Genomic DNA, 17218 nt, shown 5'->3' with positions numbered 1-17218 from the left:
GAGGTGGAGGGAGGGAGCTGACGGAGCACTGCATTCGGGCTGGAGGGGGCTGCTGGACCCCGCGATCGCGCGTGTTCCCGGCTCACACTAGGAAGAAGGAAGTAAAAGGGAAAGAGATTCTGAGCCAAGGGGATGAAAAGGAAGAGAAAGAAACCCACAGCAGAAAAGAAAGGGGAGAACAGGCAGGTGAGCCAGGTGCTGGAAGCAAGGAGGGGGGAAGAAAGAGGGAAAGAAACTAGATGGGGTTGAAGAGAAGAGACACATTGGTGTGGAAGAGGAAGAGAGGGGAAATCTGGACACAGGAAGGTAACAGAAACAGAGGGGAAATTATGTGCATGGGGGCATAGGGACAGAGACATAAAGGGGACATACATACCATGGGGATGGTATATGGACACGGGGGGGGGGGGCAATGCCAGATACATAGGAAAGATATTAGAAATGGGGAAAATAGGAACACAGATGCAAGATTGTTTGGGGACCAAGCTCGCAGGCTCCAGCGGCTTGCACAAATTACATTGTAACGTGCCACAAAAGTAAGAGGGAGGGAGGGAGGTAGATAGGCCGCGCAAGAGGAGCTGAAGGGTGGTAGAAAGGAACAGATGGTGAAGGAGGGAGGGAAAAGTGGTGGTGGAAAGGAATAGAACAGACATTGAAGGAGGGTGGAGAGGAACAGACCCTGAAGGGAAATGTAGAAGACAGAGTGGGGAGAAGACGCTGGAAGAGAAGAAGACAGATGCCAGACAAAGGGGGAGCGGAGGGAAGAAGATGGGTGCCAGACCAATTGGGGGGGGGGGTGAAGGGAGAGGCACAGTAACAGAGCAAATGGAAGACGCAGAGAGAAGACACACAGTGGATGGAAGGAACTGAATGAGAAGACAAGGAAAGCAGAAACCACACAACAAAGGTAGAAAAAAATTGTATTTATTTTCTTTTTTGCTTAAGGATAAAGTAGTATATTAGTCGATTTCTGGGATCACTGGATGACAACCAGCACATCCATTTTAGATAAAATCGCCCCTATACGTAATAGCAAAAGCAATGCAAATAAATATAACAAATGGTTTGACACCGAACTTCTAAAACTGAAACAACTAGCTAGACGACTAGAAAGAACTTGGAAAAAAACAGGAGAACTAACAGACCGTAACAAATGGAGAGCTAACATAAAAATCTACAAACAAATGATAAAAGACAAACATAAAGCATTCTACTCAATTAAAATCAACTCATCTTGTAATGGTTCACAAGGAATCAATACAAAAGAGCTATTCAACCTGATCACAAATTTATTTGACACCGCTCGCTACACCACACCCACACACAACTCTAAGTTACCCTCTGCAAATGACTTAGCACTACACTTCGATTCGAAAATTAAAAACCTTAGAATTCATTGTTCAACAAACAACCCTAGTGATCATCCGATACCTATCACCAAAGGAAATGATACACCGGCAGACATGATCTCCTTTCAAGATTTAGAGTGGAACAGACTATATAACAGACTATATAACAAATACTCTAAATCCTATTGAGTTCTGGACTCATGCCCCTCAGAAATCATGAAAGCGGCACCTTTAGTATTTAAACTATCGTTGATGCAATATTTGGCTCATAATCTAAAAACTGGGAAGTTCCTCTCTAATAATGGTCACATAATAATAACCCCAATTCTAAAAAATCGAAAAGAATCTTCAGCTATAATATCCAACTACAGACCAGTAGCATCCATTCCGTTTATTGTAAAAATTATGGAGGGATTGGTACACACCCAACTGATGGATTATCTGGATCAGTTCTCTCTCCTACATGAAACTCAATCCGGTTTTAGACCGTTATTCAGTACTGAGACAGTAATTGCGGCTATTTTAGACAATCTGCGCCTACTGTTTAGTAAGGGTCTTAATGCCCTGGTTATGCAATTCGATATGAGTTCTGCCTTTGATCTAGTAGACCACGGGAAACTACTGCAATGCCTAGACGCTATTGGTATCAGGGACGAGGTGCTGAATTGGTTCCGTGGCTTCCTTATGTCCCGCACTTATCAAGTACGTTTTAATTATGAACTTTCAGATACCTGGAGCAATCAATCCGGTGTGCCACAAGGGTCTCCGCTATCTCCATTGCTCTTCAACGTCTACATGTCCTCACTAGGCACGCAGCTAACCCAGTTAGGGATAAAACTATTTAGTTATGGAGATGATTTTACGATCATCATCCCATTCGTTAATTCTATCTCTGAAACTATTCCTAAAGCTTCAGAAGCCATAAACGTGATGGAGCACTGGATGACAACCTTTAGGCTCAAACTTAATTCAGAAAAGACAACTTTCTTCATTGCTTCACCACATCCGCTTGACACCAAATCACCACTATGTATCAATAATCTTAATTACCCTTTCCAACCTACCATAAAGATACTAGGTGTAACTTTGGATCAGTGCCTAACCATGAGAGACCAGGTGGACTCCTTGATCAGAAAGGGATTTTTCACTCTCTGGAAACTCAGATCCATTAAAGCTTATTTCGATACAGCGGCATTCAGAACCCTAGTCCAATCCCTCGTACTGATTCTACTTGACTACTGTAACATCGCCTATTTAGCAATTTCCCAAAAGAACATGCAACGTTTACAATTGATGCAAAATGCAGCGGTCAAACTGATCTTTGGGCTGAGGAAGTTTGACCACGTGACACCCTACTACCGGCAGCTGCATTGGCTGCCAATGGAGGTGCGCGTAAAGTTTAAATTTGCCTGCTTTTGCTTCAAAGCACTACACGGACTTGCCCCTAAATACATAACTGACCTTTTCATCTTCTCAGCCAACAGACACAAGAGAAGCTCACATTCCAACTTCGTTTCCCCCCCCAGTGAGAGGTTGTAAACTGAAAAAATACCATGAACATCTTCTTTCGCACCAAGCAGCATCATGGGGTAAAGACCTAGAACAATTGCTTTCGCCCACTACTTATGAGGAATTTAGGAAACGTCTGAAAACACACCTGTTCCTAAAGTATCTAGACAACTGATCCTCTCTTCTCTCTCCCCTCTATAGCGATTAACTTGTTCTATTGATCACTCTCTCCTCAAAAATGGATTTCCTGTCCTATTAACCCTCTTTCTTCCTCCCCTCTTAAAGTCAATTAATTTGTACCTTTGCTTTATCTTTGTAAACCGCATAGAACTTCACAGTATTGCGATATATAAGCTGTTATTATTATTATTATTATTATAAAAATTTATAAACAAAGCCCTGCCAGCTGAACATCTCTTTCTCTAGTTCAGCAGCCAGAACTTTGATTTATAAGGAAGGAATAAGCTAAATATTGCAGTACTGAGGCTTATATGGATGCTGCGGGGACGTTGACAGGGCGGTGAACGGGATGGTGGTGACGGGGACGGTGGACCGGGGACAGGGCAGTGATGGGGACAGATTTTTTTCCCCGTGTCATTCTCTAGTCTTTCTCACTCTCTGCCAGCAGGGTAGTATTATCTGTGTATCTCAGCTTGCTGATGTTTGTTCTGCCTGTTTTCATCCCAACACTCAAATCATCAAAGTCCAGCTTCCTCATGATTACTTCTGCATAGAGATTGAGAAGAAAAGGAGAGAGGATGCATCCTTTTCTTGTATCCTCTTTGATCTTGAACCATTCTGTATCCCCTTACCTGGTTCACAGTGTAGCTTCTTGATCGTAGTAGAGTGATCTGATTAACCTGATCAGGTGCGCTGTCACTCCTACCTCACTCGGTGCTTTCCAAAGCTTGTCATGCTCAACAAGCCTTGGTATAATCAATGAAGCACAGGTAGAACTTCTTCTGGTATTCCCTCGCCTTTTCTATGATCCACCTTAAATTTGCGATATGATCATGGGTCCCTCTGCCCTTACGAAATCCAGCTTGGGCATCAGGAAGTTCTTGATCAAGGATGCTGCTCAAGCACCTCTGAGTGATCTTTAGAAGCACCTTGCTGATGTGGGGGATCAGGGCGATTGTTCTATAGCTTGTACAATCCCTGGTGTCGCTTTTCTTCAGCAGTGGAATAAAAATTGATCTTCTCCAGTCCTTTAGTCATGTGCAGATCCTCCAGTACAAACTACTAGTGACCAAATTATGCAGTGTTGCATGCTGAATCTAAAGCTAGCTTTAGAAACTGCTTAAAGTGAGTCTTATCTACATCAAATCACAGTTGAAATATATAGAAATTAAGTAATATTGATTTGAATGTACAGTCTGAACTATATCTGTAGTCACATAATTGTCTTTAAAATGCCATTTATGCAGTTAATTTATTGTTTAACAAAATCTAGCAAAGAGTATCTTGTTTGCTTCTGTTTTGACTCAAGAGTTCCCTGCTGACCATCTGGCCCCTAACATAATGTTCCATCCTCTTCTGATGTATATATGACTAGCAACCTCTGTTGTCATTTTTACACACATGTCTGTGGACTGGGTGTGTGATGGTCAGTCTGCAACCATCATGGGCTTCCTCAGAAATGTGTTGACCTCTGCTGCTGTCATAGTACAGGTAAGAATAGGCTCAGAGACTCCAGAGCTCCAGTCAAATAATTGGGTGAGTGTAGTTGCTTCATTGTTGATGTATGGGATTTTCCTGGGTCTTGCCTTGCTGTGCCTTATCTCCACCTTTGATATTCGGTATCTTCTTCACTGCATCTCTTCTCTCCTGTTCCTCTTCACTGCATAACATAGCTTGCAGAACAGACTTGCTGTAACTATACCAAGCTAATTTTCTCACTGTAAGCATAACTATCTTCCTTACTTCTTCACACTGTTCTTTTCAACAGTTGCAGCTGGAAAAGGAGATGCCTAAGACATAAGAACATAAGAGTTGTCATACTGGGACAGACTGAAGGTTCATCAAACCCAGTATCCTGTTTCCAACAGTGGCTGTACGAGTATTCTCAGACAATGCCACAACAGTGGCCTATGTCAATTTTCAGGAAGGCACCAGAAGCACATCGCTCCAACTAGAGGCGAAATTACTGTTTGCTTAGGCAGAAAAACACCTGCTGGCCATCACGGCGGCACGCGTAGCCAGGGTGGACAATGTGCAAGTGGACTACCTCAACAGACAGACATTGGACCTGGGAGAGTGGTCACTGGCCCTCTGGGCATTCTAAGACATTGTATAATGTTGGGGGGGGGGGGGGGGGACTGGTGTTCAAGATTCGATCTGATGGCAAAGGCACACAGCAAGCTGAAGATATGAGACTGAAATGCAGGGCTGGATGCCCTGGTGCAACCATGGTCTGAATTACTATGTGTTTCCTCCATGGCTCCTGATAGGCCAGGTGGTCTGTCGCATAGCATCTTGCCTAGGGAGGGTGATCCTCATGGCCCCAGATTGGCCCAGGTATCCTTGGTATGTGAATCTAGTATGGCCACAAGTGAACGAATGTCTTCGGCTCCAGATATATACAGACTTGCTCACACAGGGGTCGATTTGCTTTAGAAGATCCGGGTCGCTTTGGTCTTATGGCATGGCTCTTGAACATGTGGTGCTAGCCAAGAAAGGATATTCAGAAGTGGTCATTTGAAGGCCAAGAAACCATCCACTCTTTCGGCATATGCCATGGCATGAGATACTTTAAGGAGAATACAATAAGGAGAATCTGGAGCCCAACAAAGCCCCAGGATCATTGGTCTTTCAAGAGGGCCTGGACAAGGGATTAGCACTAGTGTCCCTTAAGGTGGCAGGTGGCAAGTGGCAGATCTGGCTTGCTTTAGAGGCTGAGAGAAGCAAGTATCCCTGGCTACTTACCCAAATATTATTAGATTCTTCAAAGGAGCCCCAAGGCTCAGGCCGCTGATCTGAAATCACTTCCTGGAATCTCAACATTGTGTTAGAGGATCTTCAGAGGGCCCCGTATAAGCCTTTGGAGGAAGCTTCTCTCATAGATCTTGCGATTAAAGTGGTGTTCCTAGTTGCAGTTACCTTGGCCAGAAGAGTCTTAGAATTGCAAGCTTTATCATACAGGAACCTGTTTCTGAGAATCACAGAAATGGGAGTGACCATACCAAGTTTTATTAAGTTTCAAGTTTTATTAAAATTTGATGGATCACTTAATCCTAATACAAAGGTTGTTTCATCATTTCACATTAACCAGGATGTCATGCTATCGGTCTTTTCAACCTACGAGTTCTAAGCTGAGTTTGACATTTTAGAGGGCAAATGTCCCACAAAACGTCAGAATTCTTTGTTTTGATTATCGGTACTTGGATGTTTTGCAGAGAAAAAGTCAAAAGTGCTGATTTTTGGACATTGTTGTGTTTTGAAAATGCCCCTATAAGCATCGTTATAGCCAGCCATCTTCTTTCAGGTCTACTAATTGGTATTCATGTGCAAGGCAGCACAGATCTCAAAAATCATAACCTCAGTCTCGGCTGAAATAGTCATTCTTTTGACTCTCTCCTACAGAGAATTGCAAACATCACCCTGACTCTACCTCCCAGTCTTCCCGTAGGAGGCAGTTTGCTCTTTTTTTCACCAACGTTGGACTCTTGGTCAGAGTACTTTGAGTCATTACTCAGAGTTATGCCCTATGTTGAGTCAAAAATACCACAAACCACCCACCAAAAGAGTTTTTACAACTCCACTACTACTACTTATCATGTCTATAGTGCCACCAGGCATATGCAGCACTGTACCCCAAAACATGGAAGAGACAGTCCCTGCTTGAAAGAGCTTAGTCTAGTTTTGATAGACAAACTGGACACAAAGTTGCATCCATACACAGTGCTCAAGTGGGAGAATTACAGAAGGAATAATAAGACAGATATGGGTGCTTAGCAGGTAGTTTGGAGTTTAAGAATTAAAAACCGCTTCAAAGAAGTGGGCTTTGAGCCTGGATTTGGATACTGCTAGAGACTGAGCTTGACATATCAAGTCAGGCAGTTTGTTCCAGGCATATGGTGGTACAACAAGGTAGAACTTCTTCCAGAAGACCCTCTTTCACAAAAAACTCTTGGCCTTTCTCCAGCAAAACACAGTAGAGCCTGCTCCTCTGCAGGAGAGAGACTGAGGGTTCTACTCAATATTTCCTAATACCCAAAAAAGACTGGAGGTTTTGACCCATTCTAGATCTCAGAGGCTTAAACAAATAATTAATGAAGGGGAAGTTTCACATTATCTCTCTGGGAACCCTCTTACTACTACTTCATCAGGGAGATTGGGCTTTGCTCTCTAGATCTCAAAGACGCATACATGCACATCTCACTTCTGCCTGCTCACAGGAATTATCTTTACTTCCGAGTAGGACCTTGCTATTTCCAATCCCAATTCTTTCCCTTCTGTCTGGCATCAGCTCCTTGGGTTCTCATAGTGCTTAGCAGTAGTAACAGTAACCTTTCATGCATGAGGGTTTCACATCTTCAAAACAAGCTGAAAATTGTGCAAAAACACACAATAAATCTTCCCCTATCTAGACAACTGGTTGATAATGTCTCATCACAAACAGCTCAGAATGCCATCAACCACACTGTTCATCTACTCGAGCTTGTTGGGTTTTCCATAAACTACCAAAAGTCACATCTACAGCCATCTCAAATTCTAGAGTTCATAAGAGTTTGATTGGATACCATCCAGGATTGAGCTTTTCTACCACAATAGACAATCTCCACTCTCTATCACACTTTTGCGTATCAGATGTTAACATCTTCTCAATCATGGTGACCAGTCAATGTGACCCTCATTTACATGTCTTCCTGATTCCTCAGTAGACTATAGTCAATGGTCCTAGTCAATAGGATCCCTGTTGGCTCGCAAAAAAGTGACTTTAAATCTACATCATTCTTTCCACTGGTGGATGGCAACACATAATCTTGCTCAAGGTCTACCTTTCCAGCCTCCTTGGCATCAGAAACTGCTGACTACAGATGCTTCACTGATGGGATGGGGTGCTGGGGAGCTTGTGGCGCAGTGATTAAAAGCTACATCCTTAGCACCATGGGGTTGTGGGTTCAAACCCACGTTGCTCCTTGTGACCCTGGGCAAGTCACTTAATCCCCCCATTGCCCCAGGTATATTAGATAGATTGTGAGCGCACTGGGACAAACAGGAAAAATGCTTGAGTACCTGAATAAATTCATGTAAACCATTCTGAGCTCCCTTGGAAGAACAGTATAGAAAATTGAATAAATAAATTACCTAGATGGTCTGCACACTCGGGGAGTTTGGATTCAACAGGAAAGAATCTCCTCGAGTTATAACTGATTGTCTGGAATGTCTTGAGAGCATTGTTTATCTCTTTCATCAGGTAGTATTCATATGTACAGACAGCTAATTGGCCATGTACTGTGGCATCAAGCTGGAGGGAACTGTATCTTACTCCTGTTTGGAAGCAATCCAGATTTGGTCTTGGGCAACTACTTGAGGAATAACTCTCAGAGCAGTTTACTTGGCAGGGAAGCAGAATGTTCTGACAGACAAGTTTAACAAAATTTCAGCTTCATGAATGGTCTCTCAGCACGTCTGTCTTACATTAGAACTTCCCCTCGGTAGGAAACACTGGATGTAGATCCCTTTGCTTCCCCTCACAACCACAAACTTCCACAATTCTGTTTCAGACTCTTTGCTTCTGACCATGTGGCTTTGGATGTCTTCTTGCTTCCTTTATGCTTTTCCTCCAATCTCTCATAGTGAGTACTCTGCTCAAACTTCACCAGGATTGGGGTACCATGATCTTATAGCACTTCTCTGGCTTCTGCCAAGTTTGGTTTCCACAGTTTCTAGAGCTGTCTTCCATGGAGCACTAGATTCAGGGCCAAGTTATTTTTAATTATTCAGGCAAATCCAATGTCCCCACTTGAGGGTGAAATACTTTGTGTTGGCTCCTTCTCTTTGTGGGTGTTTGGTGGTTGTGGCTCTCTTTGTAGGAATGTGGGGTCACATCTGGGATGTTTAAAGGAGACTGATACATAAGTCTAGTAGCAGTGCCACTTAATGAAGCAGATCGTCAATAACAAACTGAGAACACAGAATCTCCAAGCTCAGTATCGCTTAATCTGAGCAAGGAGTGGACCAGGCCTAGTCTCCCCTCTTTCCCCCTCTCCAGATGGGGGGGGGGGGTCTTTGGCGGTTTGATATGCCCCACTCATCTGGACTGCTCTAGTAAGATGAGGAAGGTGAAATTTGTTCTTACCTACTAACTTTCTTTCCACGAGTCCTGCTAGATCAATCTAAGACACACTAGGGAAGACTACAGTCATGTCTCTTCTCTCTATATCATTTTACCTTTTTCGGGACCTCATGAGATTTTCTGTTGGTAGTTCCAGGAGACAGTTTCCCAGACTTAACAAGCTGACAGCTTGCTTGCTAATGCTCATCATGCTGCTATATGAATCTGCTCTATGGTGGTGCCATAGGGCTGAGATGCTAAGACAACTTGGTAGGATTAGGCTGAGCAATGGTAAAGCGCTTTTCAGTGGAACTAATGCTACGCTTTTCAACATTATGCTGCACCTCAAGGCTCTTTGTGATGCTGAGTTTCCAGGCTGAGATGTAATCTGAGCTTCAAGGCTGATTTATGACTCTATACTGTGATGTATAACTGCAATATTACCTGCTGTAATATTGATGTATTTTCTGGTGATCTTCATCTTGCTAGGTCTTTTGGCTTGTTCCATATGATATGCCATTCAAGTTTTGAAGATCTGCTTTGTCAGTAGTATGCCAGCAACTTCCAGGGCTGCACCGCACATTATACAGGCAATGGCATCCCTGAATTATCTGTATTTTCTGCCTTTATCTGGTGGTACAGAGACATAGCTACTCATCTAGGCAGATCTAGCAGGACTCGAGGAAAGAAAATTAGCAGGTAAGAACAAATTTCTCCTAGAAATGGCAGAAAACAAACAGAGGAAGTGAAAGCCCTATGTTCTTAGGTTTTGTTTGTATCCTTTACACACTACTAGCTGTCATGCTCAACTGTACTCATTCTCACACTGCAAGATGATATGTTGCTGTGAAAGGTCAGTTTGGTACCTTATCCTTTTCTATTGTAAAGCTGTTCTCTCCAGTTGTGTGACTTGGCCCTTAATAGCAATATAAAACACTTCTGGATGATCAGCATAATTGCTCTTAGAGCTTAGAGCTTTATTTCTCAGGATTACAGTACCTACTTTTCTGTTTGGTAATGCATAGCAAAAGCTGAATGTCAGCTGTCCTTTCTTGCCTCGAAAGAAGGTTAGCCATTCTGTCTATTCATCTCATGAATGTCAGTCCCTTTCCAACTTATTAGTCATTCCCTTTCCCCCCCCCCCACACACACAGGGGCTCCCCAGCCAGTTTGTTTCCCCCCCCTCCTCGCCCAGGGATTTTTTTCATATCTCTTCATGCTTGGCTGTCTTTGATGGCCTTATCTGTTCTGGTTAGATGGCTAGTGAAGAGTCCATGAGTCATAAAACACTCTTTATGCATTGAGCTGGTAAAGGGATTTAAAAGCATTTCTAGAAGCTTGATTACTAAGAATGCATAATATGCTAATAAAAACATTAAAATTATGTTTGTTTTACAGAGTGAATCTCTAGTTGTTTGTGATGTGGATGATGACCTCGTAGAGAAGCTGAAAACATTTCGCTTTCGTAAAGAAACCAACAATGCTGCCATTATAAGTAAGCTGAAATCTATGACAACAAAGTTACAAGGTCTTGCAGGTTTTTTTTCTTCTGGCTGTTCCACACCATTTCAGCTAAATGACCTGATCTTTGCTTCTAGTTAAGAATTAACTCAGCTTTTCTGTATAATTTACTTTTAACAGATTATGCTGGTTGAATACCTGTAGGAAAAAAACATATTGTATTGTCAAGGCACATGTTTCAAGGTTTATTTTGATGGTAAACAGTATGAGAAATAGTATTACAAGTTAAATGGTTCTGCTGTTTATCTAAAAAAATAACCAACAAATATTCAGAATAAAGCTGCTAATAGTGGAAGGAAACAGGCTGAAAGGCAAGTAACTAACATGGAGAAAAAGACCTCAGTGTTTCAAGGAAACAACCAAGAAACTATATGTTCAGTTATAAACTGCCATACAATAATAATAATAATAACTTTATTCTTGTATCCCGCAATACCATGGAAGTTCAATGCGGTTAACAATAGAAGAGACTGTACATTTACAGCGATGATACATATTACAGTGTTATTACATTTACAAAGATGTTACATAAATAGCAGTAATAAAAAGGCATATACTAAAGAAGAGACTGTATGTATACAGCGATGTTCCATGTTAAAGCGGTGGTACATTTACAGTGATGTTAAATATGAGGCTATGAAAAGGCAGGGCAATTAGATAAAACAGAGCTTGAGAAAGAGAGGCCATAGTGGCTTGGGAGGGGGGCGTAGTCAGAGGGAATGGAGGCATGTCGAGGTCAGGAGGGTGCAGGGAAGGGGGGAAGGCAGCGTTAGCGGAATTTGTCGAAGAGGTAGGTTTTTAGTGACTTCCTGAACAGGTGGTAGGGTGGAGAGTTGGAGATGAGGGCGGTAAGGCAATTGTTCCATTTGCCCGCTTGGAATGCTAGGGTTCTATCAGTGAATCTCTTGTAGAGGCAGCCTTTTAGGGAGGGAAAGGTGAATAGGTGGGCGTTTCGTGTGCGAGAGGGGCCTGCTATTTCAAGGTGCTCAGACAAGTAGATTGGGGAAGATCCTGTTAGAGTTTTGAAACAGAGGCAGGCGAACTTAAAGATGATCCTTGCCTCTACTGGGAGCCAATGGAGTTTGGTGTAGTAGGGGCTAACATGGTCGTATTTTTTGAGATCATAGATGAGGCGGACGGCCGCATTTTGGACTGTTCTAAGACGTTTGATGGTATTTTTATAGGATCCCAGGTAAATAATGTTGCAGTAGTCTAATATGCTTAATACCAGAGATTGGACGAGTAGACGGAAGGCTTGGTGGTCGAAGTAACGTTTGATGGAGCGCAGTTTCCAGAGGGTACAGAAACATTTTTTCACCTGGGCACTGGTATGGTCATCGAAGGTTAGGGTGCGGTCCAGGATGACTCCAAGGATTTTTATGGTGGGTAAGATAGGGTAATCTAGCCCATTCAATCTGAGGGAAGTGTTTGTTAATTTGTGGTTGGGACTCGCTAGGAAGATTTTGGTTTTTTCAGAGTTCAATTTTAATTTGAGTTTTGAGGTCCACAGTTCTAACTTGGTGAGGATAGATGCGATGAGTTTTTCCGTTTCTAGAGTGAGTGAGGTAATGGGAACAATGATGGTGATGTCATCTGCATATATGAACGATTTTAGGTTAGAGTTTGCTAGGCTTCGTGCCAGAGGGGTCAAGTAAATATTGAATAGGGAGGGGGATAGGGGAGAGCCTTGTGGCTGACTATCCAAAAAAATCAAAAAAATAACCAACAAATATTCAGAATAAAGCTGCTAATAGTGGAAGGAAACAGGCTGAAAGGCAAGTAACTAACAAGGAGAAAAAGACCTCAGTGTTTCAAGGAAACAACTAAGAAACTATATGTTCAGTTATAAACTGCCATACAAAACACATCCCAGGTCAAAAAACTCCATGGAAAAGATTCATAAAGATACAGTTTAAAATACACAAGTTAAACTGCAAAAAAACAGCAAAAAACTGTAAAAACTTGGAAGATAAGTGCAAGTTTTTACAGTTTTTTGCTGTTTTTTTGCAGTTTAACTTGTGTATTTTAAACTGTATCTTTATAAATCTTTTCCATGGAGTTTTTTGACCTGGGATGTGTTTTGTATGGCAGTTTATAACTGAACATATAGTTTCTTGGTTGTTTCCTTGAAACACTGAGGTCTTTTTCTCCTTGTTAGTTACTTGCCTTTCAGCCTGTTTCCTTCCACTATTAGCAGCTTTATTCTGAATATTTGTTGGTTATTTTTTTGATTTTTTTGGATAGTCAGCTTGTATACTTTTTGATAATCTGCTATTTATCTCTCATAAGGTGGTAAACCAAGAAATCAAGAGGCTTCAAACATCCACATTCTTAGCTTCTTAGCCAAGTGAAATGAATCTGAGATCTTTGCTTTCATAAGTCCATTCTACATACTGTTGTTGCCCATCTTATATTTCCCTTGCAGTGTAGAGTAATTTAGAGCTTGTGGATGTCAGAATGTTAAGAGACACTTAACATTGCAAATTATGATTTTAAAATGTTTTGGTTAGGCTATGCTTGACCCAAAATTTCTAGAACTGAAGCAAACTTTGTTTTAAAAGGGATTGTAGAGTGTTTGGGCCGGCATTTCATGCCCAGATGCAGGGAGAGATCAGAATTTCCTAATGAAAGTTGTATTGTATAAGTGGATACTCTCATACGTTAATATATATTATTATCATATTGGTTTGAATATAGTAGGCCTTTCCTATTTGTGTAATGGAGTTCCTTTCTTTTATTATTTCTATTTGTAAACTGCTGTGATCTGATAAAGCCCGGCAGTATATAAAAATTTTAATTCTCATGAAGCATGGTAAGAGATTTATTTATCTCATTGGGCATAGTAAACAACTTCATCAAAACAAAGTTCAATTTTTTTGGTTCATAGACAAAACCGCGGAAGACAAAGGCGCGCGCCAACAACTGAGCGCAAGACGGAGGCGCGCGCCGAAGAAAATGACAGTTTTTAGGGGCTCCGATGGGGGGTTTTGTTGGGGGGAGCCCCCACTTTACTTAATACAGATTGCGGTGGCGTTGTGGGTGGTTTGGGGGGTTGTAACCCCCCTCATTATACTGTAAACTTAACTTTTTCCCTGTTTTTAGGGAAAAAGTGAAGTTTTCAATAAAATGTGGGGGATTACAATCCCCAAACCCCCCACAACGCTGCGCGATCTGTATAAAGTAAAGTGGGGGGGCCCCCCACACACACCCCCGTCGGAGCCCCTAAAAACAGTTATTTTCTTCGGGGCACGCCTCCGCGCTGCGCTCAGTTGTCGGCGTGCGCCTTTGTCTTCCGCGGTTTTGACCTGACACCATTTTTTTTCTATCTCACTTTTATTTATAACATTTACAAACATTTCTTAGTGTTGGCTCCACTGTACTGCATAAATGGGTGTTTACCTCTCCACCTGCTGTCAGGAAGGAATGAGAAAACAACTCTGCTAGTGATGTTGCAAGCATAAAGCGGAGGTGCTTCCTGGAACAATCCCAATATTTTTCTCTGCCTTCAGCAGGTGGTAAAACATGCTCATAATGCTCCTATCACTGGCCTATCTTCCCGCTATGCTAGCTGTGACTTCACTGAAACTGCATTACCCTAAGTGGGCTGGATATTATTTTGTTGCTCGTGTCTATATAGTATTGGAAAGGACGCCTCAGCCCCACCACTCCACCGCAAAAAATATTTAGATCGCGGGAAGCATTGTGTGGTGCTTCATCATTGGCTGTCTTTTCTGAGTTTAACCAACTTAAGTGTTTTTACTTTATTTTTGCATTTTTTAACTTCGTTGTTATAATTTTGATCTGGTCATCTCTTAAATACACCACTATTATATTATACTTATTGATAGTGATCAAACTTTAGGATAGTACTTATCTCAGCCAAACCTGGGGAGCCAGACCCGACATGTTTCGCACATAAACTGTGCTTTCTCAAGGGTCTCCCTACAAAATATGGAAACGGAACCGTAAACATACAGTTGTGAACAGCCCCCCTCCCTATCAAGAGTTATAACATTAAAACCAGTGTAATAGAGTACGACTCATCGAGGTCGCCGCCGTCATCCGACTCCAAAAGTTTAAATGAGCAAAAGATGGCGCCGGCGTCCTCAGAACTTGATTTAAATACTTCCTTCTCACCTTCAAGTACACACCCCCCTGTGACTTCACAGCATGGTTAAGCCTAACAGCCACTCCCCGTGTCAGATTGAGCTCCCTGAACCCCTTACAAAGTTTCTCCTTTGATTCCCCCCCAGCCCACTTCAATGAATATAACCTAGCCCCCTTCAGTCTACCTTTTTGTCTTTGGTGGTTGGGGGTTGGTGGGGCAGGAGTGAAGGCTATTTAATCCTGCCCCTTGCAGTTGCTAAAAGAAAATGGCTGCTGTGATCTCTCACAATATTTTGTAGTACTGTGAGAAGTTGTGGCAGTCATTTTCTTTTAGGAGCCACAATGGCCCCACAGACCACCAGACTGGGGGGATGGGGGAAGGTAGGATATATATTTTTTTTAATGCAGTGGGCTAGGGGAGGAAAGGAGGGGGGTTTAAGAGATTAAGGGAACCTTCTTTTTAAAGTTTATTTGGGCCAATATTAATGGCTAATTCAGCTGGCAATGGTTAGCATTTTAAAAAAATCCTTACCGTTACCGGCTGAATATTGGGGGTGGGAGAGTCCAATCCTGTGTAAAAGAGAGATTCAGAAAATCTTCAAACTATTGTTGAATTCTAAAATGACTGTCAAATATGTTTATATCTCAGGGAGCCAGCCAGCTTTCTCTGCTATTTATTTATTTCATTTTCTATCCTGTTGTCCCCAAAGAATTCTTTACCTTCATATTTTGCCATTAGACCAAGGTAATCTCACCAGAAGGAGATACGAATTGTCCTAGCCAACTGAACACCAGACCACCATAGAAATAAGGATGACAAAAAGCCTCTTATGTGTATTTGGCAGCATAAGAGACCTAAATATAATGTAGGAGTATCTGAGTAGTTCTGACAGAGAAACTTGCAATACAATGTCCTGCATTTCCTCAAACAAAAAAATAAAACAAAAAACCCTTCAAAAATATAATCTTGGCTTTTAGCCATACAATGAACCTTTTGAATTGAATACTGTTCAGACATAGGGAAGAAAGCCATTGGAATTGGAACATGTAGGAGGCATAATGTAAACAGTTTGTTCTCATTTTATTGTAGAACATTTTGGTTCTCAGTGTTTGAGTTTAAAAGCCAGATGTTAGTCTCAGACTTGTTCTAATTCATGAAACATTGTAATCTTCTACAACTTAGGTTGCAGTTGGTTGAAAACTAATCCATGAGCAAAATGCTAGTTTTGAGATGTAAGATCTGAATATTAGGTTGACTCTAGTTTTTACAATACACTCAATGTAATATTGGAATGTGGGATATAGGAGCTAGATTTTATGCAGAACCGCTTGTAGGTTTAAAAAAAAAATTTTTTTTGTAAGAATGTAGCTAATAATAGAATTTGCTTTTAGAATAGAATCTTCAGAAGAACCTGCATTTCATAGGATAGTGGAGTTGATCCAGTGAGAGACAATCCATGACATTTTAATTTTTATTGTAGTGAAGATTGACAAGGACAAACGGCTAGTGGTACTGGATGAGGAGCATGAGGTTTGTTTTAAAACTTTTAACCTTTTATGGCTTGCTGCTTTTCTATATATTTTGCATGTTTTGAGGTTTTCCATTGAATTTGTGTGTTTCACATGCATGTTTGCACTTATATAGTAAGTATTCAATGCATTTTACTACTTGCTCTAATGATGGAAGCCTATTTGTCTCACATTTCAACAATTTAAGTTATTTTTCAGTAATATACAGAACAATTCAAACATTCACTTCAATTGAAATTGCATCCTTAAAAAATATAGGATAGAAAATAAAATATTCCTCTAATAATTCTTCCCCCTCCTCTCCTTCAATTTAAAGAATAGATATAATATTCCTAGAGGTGAGAGCTTGACTCTTTTTTTTTTATTTATTTATTACTTTTCTACCCAAATCTACTTGCCCCTCCCCCATATTGCCAGCTATTAAGAATTAATAATTTCTAAGATTCACCAGGTCCACAAGTATAATTTAGAGCTAGGAGTCTGTTGCTGAATAGAGGAAAAAGATTGTACATAAGAATCTCAAATCAATAAAAATTGCTTTTTATGCTATGGGGGCAAATGAGCTTCCCTTGATTCCCAAGTCATAGGGATATGCATTTCTCCAGCCTCAAAAGGTCAGTGAGTCTACTAATATCTATGTCTGTAAAATAGATTTCTTCCCCACAAGTATGGCTTTCCTAGTGAATAAACTGTATGCCATATTTGTCGGGTATATCTAGCAAAAATGCTTCTGGGTTTTACTGAATTCTTTCTTTCATTAACCCACTTAAACAGTTTGCTACTCTTTCTATCCAGATGTTCTTAACTACCATGAAAGCCGAAAGAGTGTGGTAAAGGCTATTGAATCTGCCCTGCACTTAAGCATCGGGCATCTCCAGCAAAGGGGATGGAAACATTGGGCTGAAAGAGGATGGCTGGACAC

The 17218-nt window shown here is 41.4% G+C and overlaps 1 protein-coding gene across 1 annotated transcript in view; it reads left to right on the top strand.

Moving 5' to 3' along the window:
• Nucleotides 1-17218, top strand: part of GMFB (glia maturation factor beta) — a 33321-nt gene that overhangs the window by 1742 nt on the left and 14361 nt on the right. Inside the window, exons 2-3 of the mRNA XM_033952658.1 lie at nt 10537-10633; nt 16248-16297. Of these exons, the coding sequence (XP_033808549.1) occupies nt 10537-10633; nt 16248-16297 (147 nt within the window). The remainder of the gene's footprint in view (nt 1-10536; nt 10634-16247; nt 16298-17218) is intronic.

Source organism: Geotrypetes seraphini, chromosome 7 (assembly GCF_902459505.1).
Source record: "Geotrypetes seraphini chromosome 7, aGeoSer1.1, whole genome shotgun sequence".
Classification (NCBI taxonomy): domain Eukaryota; kingdom Metazoa; phylum Chordata; class Amphibia; order Gymnophiona; family Dermophiidae; genus Geotrypetes; species Geotrypetes seraphini.
Note: the sequence above shows the minus strand (reverse complement) of the source record. Positions and strands in the feature narration are given on the sequence as shown.